Source organism: Mustela nivalis (assembly GCF_964662115.1).
Source record: "Mustela nivalis genome assembly, chromosome: 13".
Lineage (NCBI taxonomy): Eukaryota > Metazoa > Chordata > Mammalia > Carnivora > Mustelidae > Mustela > Mustela nivalis.
Window position 1 is genome coordinate 70,381,190 of NC_139032.1, and position 13,708 is coordinate 70,394,897.

The window sequence follows — 13,708 nt, forward strand, 5'->3', positions numbered from 1 at the left end:
AATTGTATTATAAGTAAAGTATACCAAATTAAAAATATACAAATTATGAACATATAAATTAAATATATATTTGAATTAATCTTCATTTGTATAGAAAAAAAGGATGGTGGCCTCTTCTCCATTTAATTAACCATCTTAGATGATGTATGGTTCTACCCTAGCCTTGTTACTGTGCATTATTTTATTCACTGATGTGTTTGGTTCAATCACCCAGTGTAATTTCTTGCTTGTAATTTTAGTGATCTTCTTTCACTCACCCTGGTTACATCGAAGACATTCAAGTATTTTAAAAGCACAGTTATGTTATACAAATGTGCCTCCTAGTAACAACTGTGAAAAACACTCTCTAATCAAAGGCTAAAACTCTAGAAGGCAGTAATCCCTGGTGTCAACTGTGTATTTATATCCTATTAGTCTGTGGCAGGTGTTGATGCATAGTTTTTGTTGTTGTTGTTGTTTTTATGATTTATTTTAAAGGGAGAACGAGTGGGGAAGGGGTAGAGGGAGAGAGAAAATCTCAGGCAGACTCCCCACTGAGCATGGAGCCTGACGCAGGGCTCAATCGCACAACCCTGAGCCAATGACCTGAGCTGAAATCGAGAGTCGGACACCCAACTGACTGAGTTACCCAGAAGCCCCATTTCAGTGCATAGCTTTATTTTCATAATAAACTCTACAATTCTGTCCAGAGCTGGTAAAGGTACTCGTCTTTATAATCTGCTGGAAAATTGGAATGTATCAAGCTGCCTGAGTAAAAGGCCCTTCTAACAGGGAGAATGATTCTAAAAGCCAAAAAAAATCTGAAATCTAATCCCTTTAAGAATGGTCCTTTCTCACTGTTTCTACCTCACAAGTTAATACAAAAAGCACAACTCCCTTGAGATTTAATTTAGTATTTTCTACCAAGGTCAAACCACTAGTGCCTATTGTGGTAGAGTTCTTTGGTATTCTACCTTACAGAACTTATTGTTTACAGAACTAATTATTTAGAAATAAGTTAAATTTAGATGTGTAAGTCAGGTCAGCAAGAGAGAAGATCTGCAGAGCTAATACTGTCTCAGGACTTCCGAATTACCCCAAGTTGTTCTTAATTTTCATGATCAGTTACGTACAACTGGGAAGACCTTGTTTGTTGACTGGGTGGCTGAGGGAGGAAATGAGGTTACCTGGGCATACTGTTCCAAGACTGTGGCTGCGTCACAGTGCTTCCTCTGCTCAACCAGCTTTCCTGCAAAGATAATAAACATTTGACCATAGCTGGCTTGCTAACAAAAGGATTACCAAAACACTCAAGCTGAAATGGCTTTGGGGGTTTTGTTTTTTTTTTTAAGATTTATTTGTTTATTTGAAAGAGAGAGAGAGAAAAAGAAAGCGAGCACCCATGTGGCCACACAAGTGGGAGAAGCAGAGGGGGAGAGAGAGAATCTCAAACTAACTCCAGGCCAAGCACAGAGCCTGACACGGGGCTCCATCTCACGACCCTGACACCACAACCTGAGCCCAAACCAAGAGTCGGGTCCCCAAGTGACTATACCACCCAGACACCCCTGGAGGTACTTTTTAAATAAAAACAGACCCCTACAAACTGGAGATTGAGCTCTTGTGTACGTTCAAGCAGAACGGCTTTAAAACAGCATTTTCCAAAGTGTTCCCTAAGACTGTTCTGTAGGATAATAAAAGGCAAAACCAAAAAACCATTCTTGGGTCCATGTAAGTTTGTGAAACAGTGGGCATAACAATGCTCAACAGATTCCTTTGCTGAAATGTTTCATTAATATATCTTCATTACGCATCAAACTATATACTTTGTGAATTTCTATCAGGAAACAGGAATACTACGGAGTTCTCTTAAATGGCAGTTACAATCTAAATTTAGCACGGAATGTGAAAACCATGTACGGTCAAAATTAGCCAAGAGAACAGGCTTATAAAGGCACACACAGGACCTAGCATCTCCAGCTCATCCATTTCTTCCTCAAAATGGAAGAGGCTGCTGTTCTCCGGTTGAGCACTAAGATGAAGGTACTTGGCTTAGGGGTCATGCAGCATCTTTAGATCCTGGAATCACTCAGCAAGCTGAAATAATCCTGCTTCGAGAAACACGGAACCTGAAGCTGACGACAGCCGGCAGACTCCTGTCTCCCATCTTACGCAATCTCCAGCGCATTGTCTCCCTGACAAAAACAGGTAGTATCACCTCCACAATCTCAACAGCTACCTTTCTTTTCCTATATAAACTGCCCAAGTTAAAGTGCACATGAAGTGACTCTGCCTTATACCATTTCTCAACAATCCCTGACCACCACCTTTCCTACCACTTTTGCTAAGCACCGGGGAGAACTGGGTGTGCACCATATGGCATGACAAACAGCAAGCTAAGAGAGATAGAGAGTGTATGACAAGATAATAGGCCCTAAGAACAGAGCTGGAAGATATAACCTACCAGAACATAAGTTGCTAAAGCAGAAGTAACAATGGAGCCAGAATAAATACCTAAAAGGCCTAACATAGGGAATTCTCAGAAACTGAAGAGTTCACCATGGAAATGAAGAGGGCTTACAGAAGAGCATACAGACCTAATAACCAGAAAATACCAGACAAAGAAAAGTGATAACCTCACACATTTTTATGACCCATATAAAAAGGAAGAATGCAAAGGGCTAAGGAGGACACGTACATACATCTCACAGGGTTTAACTGGGAATTTTTTTCAGGACTGCATTTTTTGGGAAACCATAACAATATTTTTAAAACTCTTAAAGAGCAAGGGGAGAATATACCAAGCATACCTGAGAAGGCAGGGCACCTATTCACCTCTTCTCCCAAGCAGTCCTTTAGCTCTCCTCCCTCTTAAGGAATCAGACTCTGACACAGGCCCACCTCTGGTTCAGACAATCCCTCGACCTAACACAACACAGGTAAACTGCCTTTGCTTTCAGAACGCTTATACCTCTGGCCTTTTCTTTCACCTCGTTTCTCATAAATGCTATTACGATTCCCAACTATCTACTGTCTATACCTGAATGGCCCCATCCCAAAACTCATGTTTACCTTCTCACAGGGCACATGGCTGCACAGCGACTCTGTACTATGATGTAAGTTTGGGCAAATGAGATGGAAGACAAGTAACAGTGTAACTTCAAGGTCATTTCTAACTTCAAGTGTTCTCCTAAGCCTCTAGCTTCTTCCCCTTCCTAAGGCCTGGAATATGGGTATGGAGAAAATCCAGCTACAACCATCTGCTTGAGATGACAGAGCCACATAACAGAAGGACTTCTCAGTCCTTATGTGAAAGACAGAAGCTTTCATTACCATGCCACTGTATTTGGGGACTCTCACTGTAGCAGTGTAACCTTTACTTTAAACGACTCTAAATTATCCAGCTAATTTTTATTAGTTAATATGAGACTATCTCAAGGTATGCTATCCTAAATTTACTTGCAAAATTGCCAAAGAAAGGAAAAAACAAAAACACTTTAGGGAGAGCTCTCCTTTGACAGAACCTAAAAAACCACGTTTACCTGCCAGAGTTCTGCCGAGGCCAGCCAGCTGGTCTGTGGTCAAGTTAAGCTGGGCTGCCATGCAGAGAGCTTGTTGCCAACTGCCACTCGCCAGAAAGGCATCGAGAGCTTTCTCATGAGCACCGCAGCGGGCAAACACAAGCCCTGCCGGCTCATAGAGGCGCTCCTGTGTCAGGTGTTGCCCGTAAGCAATGCTGATATCCTGTAGCGAGAAGAGAAGGGAGGCTTGGTGAGGAAAGGCAACAGTCACTTCTTAACCTCCAGTGTAGGCTGTCTCAGTCACTACATTTAAAAGTCTCTCGAATTACTTAGAAATACCCTGTGGTTAATCAGTGAATTCCATCAGCCTTCCATTCAAAACCTTACTGAGTCTGTGCCCTGTACTCACACAACAAATAATTACTGAGTACTATTCAGGGCACTGGGAATCACAGAGCAACGCAAAAAATAAAAACAAACAGTTAAAACCCAAACAGTAACAAGAACCACCACCAAGTTCCTGCTCTTCTGGCAACACTTATAAACACAACATGACCTGGGGCATAGTGATAAAGGGACAGGGAGCGCTGGGAGTGCTACTTCCGAGGGCTGTGAGGAGAAGAGCCATGTGAAGGGGCACAGGGGGGTAATCCAGGCCGAGAGCTGCAGAAAGCACCATGGCCACCTGGCAGAAACGTGTACGGAACACACAACAGAACAACAAGAAGGCTGGTGTGAGTGGAGAAGGGAGAGCGCGGGAGGGAGGAAGAGACAGAGAAAATGAGAGCAAAGAGGCCGCCACTGTCTAAATTCTCTGTCCCCAGGCTCAAGGTCAGGCAGGGCCACAGAGAGGAATACAAGACAAAGCCCCTGCCTTTAAGCAGCCCAGGGCGGGTGGGGAAAACAACTGAGTGCAGCAGCAGTTGGTTTCCTGCCGCCTCTGAGCTGAGAAGGTGATCTTGGAGCTCAGTGAGGCATCTTGCCCAGGAACAGTTTTCTGGCAGAGGACACCGGAGAGTTCAAAGACAAGTGGGGCTAAAGCAAGGGGCAAGGAGAAGCCTATTAGAGGCAGCTGGTGCTAAGGAAGCAGGCAGGAGCCAGAACACACACACGGAGAACTGCGGAGGGCGGGGAGGGTGGCAGTGATGAGTCGTGGTTACGGCACAGGCTCCGGGGCCAGAGAGCCTCGGCTCCACATCCCAGGCTTCACACATGAGCTCCCAAGTTGTTTCCTCATCTGTTTACCTGATCAGGTTGTCATAAGAATCACAGAATATACTAAGCAAATACCTGGCATATTAAAAAAACTACACAGATGTCTGTTTAAACAAATAACCAAACTGGATCCCTTTCTCCTAAACGACAAGAGAAAGATCTACACGCTTCAGGACGATCAGTCACTTGATAGCAAGGCTGGGCTGGAGCAAGGGGTGGGAGGGAAGCAGGGAACCCCAGGCAGAAGCTGCCATGGTATTCATAATGAGGAATGGCGGACAACGCCTAGCTTTCCAGCCTGGACACTTTCTTCAGAACAGGAGCAGGTCAGGGCCATTCTCCCAGAGAAGAGCTCAGGACGAGGTGACTTCATCTGAAGATAAACCGTGAGGTCAAGAACAGCATTACGGACTCAGGGTCCTTACCCCTAACCAGCACAAAGTCAGAAGAGCCTCATTTTGGCACCACTCACCTTGTACTGTTGAGAGTCTGACGGATAGAACTTCAGAGCTTCCTTATACAAGTTTTTATCTTTTATTAAGTTTAAGCATTCTGGGAAGTACTCGGATCCTGAGGAAAAAGATTCATACATACACAAGTTTAAGACTTGGAAGTGTAATGGATTTCATTTTTACCAGTGGTCCCTACATGAAATCAACAAGGGACCTTTTTAATACCCACAGAGTCAGAGTGTCAGAATCCAGGAATTGTAATTTTAGCAAAGCACCCCAGCAGACAAGAGGTATGAGAAGCACAGGCTGAGATCAGAGTTCCATGTAAAAGGATGTTTTATACACCATCGCTGATAAATGACTGTCCAACCTTCCATTTGCTCAACCTCCTTCACAATAATCAGTCGGGGAGCTCATCAACCATTCAGACACTGGAGTCCCAGCCCATCCCAGCTCAAGCAGATTCTCCAAAGCAGCTGAATAATAACCAGGCAATTTCTTATCCCCATCTTAGCTCTTGGAGAGAACCACACCTGCTGAAGTCAGAAACTCCAGCATGAGACAAGGATGGGGTGAGGCGGAACAACAGGCACCATGCTCATCCTATTCTGTCGCTGTGATATATACCTGCGTCCTTCTGGGAACAGCCAGTGCACATGGCCACTCACTCCAGACAAGCTACGTTTCCCTCGAGTGTTGGCAAATAAGGCAAGAAGCACATTATCACACAATTTTCATTCTGAGATACTGAAATGAACTTAGGAGGTGATCATCCTTAACCCAAAAAGGATCTGCTCTATTTTGTTTTAGTTGGGGAGCTCCTCCAGTTCATTAAAAGCCATTTGCTTTGTCTTCAGCTTTTCAGATCATCTGATAAAAGAAAGTGCACATATCTGCTAAAATTTTTAGGAGTGGAAACTGAAATCAGTCTATGTCTAAACTAACACTTTAATTTATACCCTGACTAGCTCCAAAGATGACCTGAAGCAAAAATAAACATACTAATTCTCACACTTACCACATTTACTGAGGTGGCCAATGGCTTTTTCATAGCGTTTCAGGTATTTATCGATGGTGAACCGCTGATAATTCGTATCCATTTTCTTAAGTGTATTAAGAAATGGAAGATATTCTTTGGGATCCTAAAACAAATAACAAAAAAACAAAAAACACCAATAGAAGATCTTTATTGCTTATGAATACATTTACTTATAACAATGCAAATAAGTTATAACAATCAATAAACCCAAAGATATATAATTTTTAAAATACATACCATATTAGTGTATTAATTACATATTGTATAAATATACAAAATGAAACAACATATAACAAGTTTTGGCAAAAATGCTTTAACGTATAGGTGTTGTTTTCATTGAGAATGATGATGACGATCTGTGCAATCTCACGAAACCACTTATTTCAGAGGCTAACAAGGAAGACAAGGTCATTCTAGAAGATACTCAACAAATGTATCCAAGTTTCTCCAGAAGTGCAAGACACTGTGCTTGAAGCTGTTTGCATGACATTGCATGTCCTTCCTCTGCAAGTCTTTTCCAAAAGATTTTACTAATTCTTGAGAGAGAGAGAACACACGTGTGCGTGAGCACATGTATGTGCAGGGGGCAAGGCGAGAGGGAGAGAGAGAAACCCAAGCAGACTCTGTGCTGAGGGCGGATCCTGACCCAGAGCTCAATCCCAGGACCCTGAGATCATATCCTGAGCTGGAATCAAGAGTCGGATAATTACCAAAAAAAAAAGAGTCAGATAATTAAACGCTGAGCCACCCAGGTGTCCCTCCCTCCAGCAAGTTTTAAAACAAAGGTAAAATTGTAGTGAGTTGAAGATAAAACTCCAAGGGGGCGCCTGAGTGGTAGTTAAAGCCTCTGCCTTCGGCTCAGGTCATGATCTCAGGGTCCTGGGATCAAACCCCTGCATCGGGCTCGCTGCTCAGCAGGGAGCCTGATTCCCCCCTCTCTCTTCCTGCCTCTCGGTCTACTTGTGATCTCTCTGTCAAAAAAAAAAAAAAAGATAAAACTCTAAGGCCCTGCCAACCAAGATTTTATCAGCACTGATTGTTTGCAGTTCTGTGCCATGCTCCAGAAACCGTTTTCTTTCTAAAGAACAGATGCTCCCTGTTCTTAATGCAATTTCACTGGACAAACAGGATAAGTACCTAAGAACAATCTAGAAAAAAAAAGAAAACCCAAAAGAAAAAATAATAAAGTACTCAGGCATTTAATATAGAGAACTACAGGCCAAAGTGTCCAAACAATATACATTTAGTAAGAATTCGCTAATAACCAAGCTTGCTTACTCTCAGGAGACCCACCACCTAGCGGAGCTAGAATGATACACAGGGGTGGGCGCTGGTGCAGTGGAAGCACAAATGTGGCCCACCTCCTTCAGTCCCTGCGTGGCAAGGAGGCAGGGAGGCAAGAACGGAGACAAGGAGAATTAGCCTGGTGAATGGAGAGGGAGAGTGGTGAAGGGAAGCGGAAGTAATGCTACCTGCTGCGGTGTGTGGTGTGCGGTGACAGGGGCGGCAAAAGCACTGTCTCCCCTCTACAGGCTGAGAAGAAGAGCACAGACGGATACCCAGAGACCAGATCCTGGGGGAGAGGGGTAAGCAATATGATGGCTTCTGAACTCTATCCTAGGGCCAATGGAGAGCTCATGAAGGATTTGAAGGAAAAGAATGAAGGATCACCATTTGGCTTTTGGAAAGATCACTCTGGCAAGATCAAGGAGAGGGATGACAGGATGAAGCAGAAGCTGAAGACACCAGACCAGACTAGGGGCACCCAAACTCTCTTACTGCAGCATGCTACAGTGGGACGAGAGGCCCCAAACCTTCCTATCCTCTGTGTTCCCGCTTTCCAGCCACATAACAAGAACCGGATGGGAACACAAATCATCTTTACAAGAGGCAAGTTCGTTCACATATATGTCCATAATCTTAAAAATAACCAAGTAACTTTATTTCACTCGTTCCACCTGGCATTCAAAACACTTTGATCAGCCCTGAACTGTGACAGAGAATGGGGCTTGGAAGCAGGTGCCCTGGGAGCCCCCAGCTCTGCCCCCAGGCCTGTACTCGCTGTGTTCGCGTCAGCAAGATCCTGCGCCACCAGAGGCAGGGCTGCTTTCTGCCACGACCACAGAACTGAGAACTGAAAGGTGGCTAATGCAGTAACTGCACCTACCTTCTGTGACTTCTCAGCTACCATGAGGACCAAATCAAAGTTGTAGGTCCCGAGAGAATGATCATATAAGTCATTGACATCTACCAGAAGCAGCAAATACTTCAGGGCTTCCTCGGCACTCACAGCGTCGGGAACAGGTGGAGCGCTGGCTGTCAGCATACAGGAAAACAAAACACAACAAAGCCATTTGGGGAAAAAAGCCCACATTTCTAACAACATAACCAAAAAGACAAAGTAACTGATTTTCTTGACAGAATTGGATATTACAGGACTTCTCCTTCTGTACATTTTTATAGGCAGGTGCTGTGAAAAACAGACACAGGTCTTCAAATGGCAACCCACAAGCCCCGTACTAAATGTGTGATGCGGTGCTGACCATGGTCCGTGAGCTCCCCAGAAGCCGGGAAGCCTGGTGCCACACTATGAACGGGACTCTTACCTTGAAGCTCGTGGACCTTCTGTAGAACAATCTCCAGCTCTGGGGTTGTTTTCTTCACGTGAGAGGTGAGTATAGACAGGCAGTACCTGAGGTGAGAAGTGAAGAACCCCAGAATGAGGATGAACGGCGGAGTCAAGACATCAGTACACCTCGTGACTCAGCAGACCCCGGCTAGTGGGAGGTACATACTTGTGGGGGTTTATGCTCTCCATGGCTGCTCTCAGAGCGTCACAGACAACGTCTACTTTTTTCCCATCAGGATCCTTGGACAGCTGGACAGTGCTGGCAACTGGCGGAGGATACATGGTCTTTGTAACATCTTCTTCCCTGAGAACAAGTTCTTAAGAGGTCACTACCTGAACATGTGTCCCAGCTACCAAAGGACGGACATCTACCCAGGCAGGTCGAGGAGGGAATAAAAATGACTTTTGTCGAACAGTTTATCAAATTCACATAAGGTGAAAATGAAGAAACAAACTGAAAAAGGAAACATTTTTATACAAGACTCGTACAGTGATGTTATAGATGTTTTATTCACATTAGCCCCGAACTGTGTACAGACAGGCGGCCCCCTCCAGGAAACAAACAAACTGTAGCGTATCTGCACCAGGGCACACGACTGAGAGCTAAACATAAAGGAACTAGTGATACCAGTCAAAACATGGGTGAATCTCAAAGTGCTATGCTGAGAGAGCAGCCTAAATTACACAGAGTAAGAGTAAATACTATATTTACAAGAGTAAATACTATATGCTTCCACTTAAAAGTTCTTCAACAGGCAAAACTGATCTACAGTGAAAAACTCCCAGCAGTGGTTGCCTAGTGGGTGGGGACAGGACGGACTGACACGAGGTTTGGTGAACTTTCTGAGGTGAAGGAAATGTTCTCTATCTTCATGGACATCTATCTACATGGAAGTACACACTGGTCAGAACTCACTGAACACTGCATTTATGATTTATGCATTTTACCACACATGAAACTGACCCACAGAGAATGTACTCTAGTCAGTGTTCTACGAAGTGAAATATTAAGACATAAAACAGACTGAAGGCTACAATTAACTTAAAATTTGCATTAAAAAAGATGAATAATGGATGGATAGATGGTACCTTGTGACAAAGCAAATACAGGAAAATATGAACTAGAGAGTCTAAATGGTGGTACAGGATGCTAACTGGACAACTTTTATGTTTAAAAAATTTTTTTAAGGGACACCTGGGTGGCTCAGTGGGTTAAGCCTCTGCCTTCAGCTTAGGTCATGATCCCAGGGTCCTGGAATCAAGTCCCACATCGGGCTCTCTGTTCAGTGGGGAGCCTGCTTCCTCCCCTCTCTCTCTCTGCCTGCCTCACTGCCTACTTGGGATCTCTGTTTGTCAAATAAATAAATTTTTTAAAAATCTTAAAAAAAAGTTGTTTTTTTTTAAATTGGAAAAAAAGTCATCTCAGAGAAACATACCATTTGATTTCATTTTTTTCTTTTTAAGATTTTAATTATTGGGGCGCCTGGGTGGCCTCTACCTTCTGCTCAGGTCATGGTCTCAGGGTCTTGGGATAGAGCCCCGCATTGGGCTCTCTGCTAAGCAGGGAGCCTACTTCCCCCTTTCTCTCTGCCTGCCTCTCTGCCTACTTGTGATCTCTCTCTCTCTCTGTCAAATAAATACATAAAATCTTAAAAAAAAAAAAAGATTTTATGTATTTATTTGACAGAGAGACACACAGAAAGAGAGGGAACACAAGCAGCGGCGAGTGGGAGAGGGAGAAGCAGGACTCCTGCCGAGCGGGGAGCCTCATTCAGAGCTTGATCCCAGAACCCTGGGATCACGACCTGAGCCAAAGGCAAATGCTCAGTGACTGAGCCACACGGGTGGCCCTGATTTCAACTTCATAAGACAAACTGTCTTATATGTACACCAAAAAACAGTCAATTATAATTCTAAATGACATATTTTCAAGTCTTAGTTTTAAATAGGCTGATTTTAAAAAGAAGGGAAAAGGGCAAGAATCTATTACAGGTAGCATCTGAGAGGTACAGTGATAAAAAAAAATACCAAACACAAAGTTAATTTTTCTCCTCTAGCTATCTGTTTGATTTCCTAAACTAGATAAATTATGGATAGGTTTCATGAGTTATTCAAAATACTTACTTCAATTCTGTGAAAAACAAATTAATATGATTTACAGAGTCAATCTGTCTTATGAAGGTTTCCACATTTTCAAGAAACACCTACCCAACAACAAAAAAAAAGGATAAAAAATTTTAGTTCCAATCACACAGGATCGTCTTAGGTAAGCTAGAGTTAATATCAGACCTAGAAAGTTACCTTAGGGTTGTGGTCATGAATCAGATTGAGATTAATTCTTAGTTTCCTCATACATTCAAATGCTTCTTTAAACATAAGTCTTTGAAGAGACAGAGAGAATGGACAGAAAGGTCATTTTACAAAAACTAAACTCCCTAGATCCAACACCGTTAATATGATATAAACCAGTTGTAATTAGAATATAGTCCAAATGCCAAACAACTACTACTGGATTTCTACTTCCAACTCAAAAACGAAAAATCAGTTACCAGATTTGCTTGCCTTCGTTTAACAGACGGGACTTTTGCACCATGGCAGTCTGAGCACTATATCTCCACATACACACGACAGAAGATCCACCACAGAACTTAGGTTAAAGATCATTCTCATACAAAGTTTCCCCCAAATAAAGTGAAAATGGATCATTTCCTTCACAACAGTGGCTCAGGCATTCTTGGGTCACAGGCTCCTCTGTACATCTGCCAAAAGCCTTAGGCCTTCTGCCCAAATAAATCCACACAGACATAGTCTGGTGCAATTTCCCTGGATTCACAGAACATCTAAAACCCATATGGATCCCCTCAGGCTAGGAAACTGTATCTTATATGATGCATTTCATGATTCTTTCTACTAGGAATATTTATCAGATTATGTAACATACACATCAAGTGTAGGAGGAAAAAAAGCCTCTGAGAATCTGACTAAAGACATACATAATACAAGTCTTCCAGGCTTCTAAGTTTTAAAAACTTCAATAGAATACTTACTATCTTCACATATAAGTCATAACAATAAGCAAACTAGTCATATACATGGTTCTTACTTGTCCAGCCATTTCCGAATCTGAGATAAAACCAGAGCTCGATGATGAACAACTTCTAAGTTTCCCCTTGGCATCTTAAATAAATCAGAACAATAATGTTTTTAATTAAATAGAAAAAATTTAAACACCCAGGATACACAACTTCACCTAACTCAACTCTTCATAATGAAGGGAACTACCACGATCCTGTAAGCACATGAGCACACTTTCAGCAGAATCTGGTTATGCACAGTATTTATTTTGACTTCCCAGAGAAGCTTCCCTTCTAGCCTCACTGGGCACAGCCTACATAAGCACTCCATTGTATAAAACTAATGGAGAATCTAGCAAGGAATGGCTTATAATAAATTGTTACAGGGGCGCCTGGGTGGCTCAGTGGGTTAAAGCCTCTGCTTTCAGCTCAGGTCATGATCCCAGCGTCCTGGGATCGAGCCCCGCATCGGGCTTTCTGCTCAGCAGGGAGCCTGCTTCCTCCTCTCTCTCTCCCTGCCTCTCTGCCTACTTGTGATCTGTCAAATAAATAAATAAATAAATAAAATCTCTTAAATAAATAAATAAATTGTTACAAATGATAAGAGGACCTAAAATACAATCCGCAAGAATTGTTTCATACTGACAGCTTAATGACGATCAGAAACAGCCTGAAAAATCAGCTTACCTGTAATATAAGCTTTGTGTCTTGGGGCACGACAGTGACAATACGTGAACCCCTCTCCACCTTCCGCAGAGACTCCCCTTTAGACAGATGGCTGCTGCTCAGACCTGCATGTAATGCTAAAGACAGTACTGGCTAAGCCATAAGAATCACAGTCATGACAAGCCACTGTCCATTAACTGCATTTGAAACTTTGAAATTTGAAATATATGGTCCAAAATAGGAGAAAGCAGAAATGCCTTGGTGGTTCAGTCGGTTAAGGGTCTGCTTTCAGCTCAGGTCAGGATCCCAGGGTCCTAGCATCGACCCCTGGAACAGGTGACCTGCTCAGTGGGGAGTCTGCTTCTCCTCCTCCTTCTTCCCCCTCCCCTTTGCTTGTGCTCTCTCTCTTTCAAATAAAGAGAATCTTTAAAAAAGAAAGAACAAAACTAAAAACTTCAAAACAAACAAACAAACAAAAAAAACAAGCCCACAAAAACAAAATAGAAGAAAGCAATTAACCACCACACCCCTTTGCTCTCCCACTCAACCTTGAGACCCGTAGCCTTTCTGACAAACAATCTCAATCCTGGAGCCTGCCCTCTCTCACAGAGCCCTCATGCATATTCACACATGTAGCGTCTCCACTGATTCAGGCAAGCGGGAGGATGCAGTTTCTCTAGTTCTTAGTACTATCAGTTCACTGTGATCACATCAGTGAGAGAATCCCAGTTTCCAAGTTGGAAGCAGACAGGAAGTAGAGTTTTCTAGAATAAGAAACACACACACACACACACACACACACACACACACACACACACACACAGAGTGGGGAGGGGACACATGGAATTAAAGGTAAAACGGACAGTTTCCTATAAACCACAAGATGGAGTCTTTCAGACCTATAATGGAGGGTGGTCACAGTGAGCAAAGGAAGATCACAAAGTTGTTAGAGCCAGTTTGTATCTGCATGGTAACCCAGGTAAAATACTGCATTAGTTATATAATCCTGAAAAAGTTTTGTTTAATTTCACAATGCCTCAGGAATGCCTCAGGAAGGACCTCCTTCTCTGGAAGTTCTTTGCTGACTCATGCAGAATACTGAACTGATATGTGCTGAGATTAGGAACTAAGTA

The 13,708-nt window shown here is 43.0% G+C and overlaps 1 protein-coding gene across 4 annotated transcripts in view; it reads right to left on the reverse strand.

Annotated features, from left to right (window-relative positions):
* Window positions 1-13,708, reverse strand: part of ELP1 (elongator acetyltransferase complex subunit 1) — a 59,345-nt gene that overhangs the window by 19,486 nt on the left and 26,151 nt on the right. For all 4 annotated transcript variants that reach the window (XM_082696851.1, XM_082696853.1, XM_082696854.1 and 1 more), the window contains exons 19-29: window positions 12,597-12,712; window positions 11,939-12,012; window positions 11,137-11,215; window positions 10,960-11,039; window positions 9,002-9,139; window positions 8,813-8,898; window positions 8,374-8,522; window positions 6,186-6,309; window positions 5,188-5,285; window positions 3,522-3,723; window positions 1,167-1,228 (exon numbers count right to left, since the gene is read on the reverse strand). In XM_082696851.1, the coding sequence (XP_082552977.1) occupies window positions 1,167-1,228; window positions 3,522-3,723; window positions 5,188-5,285; window positions 6,186-6,309; window positions 8,374-8,522; window positions 8,813-8,898; window positions 9,002-9,139; window positions 10,960-11,039; window positions 11,137-11,215; window positions 11,939-12,012; window positions 12,597-12,712 (1,208 nt within the window). The remainder of the gene's footprint in view (window positions 1-1,166; window positions 1,229-3,521; window positions 3,724-5,187; window positions 5,286-6,185; window positions 6,310-8,373; window positions 8,523-8,812; window positions 8,899-9,001; window positions 9,140-10,959; window positions 11,040-11,136; window positions 11,216-11,938; window positions 12,013-12,596; window positions 12,713-13,708) is intronic.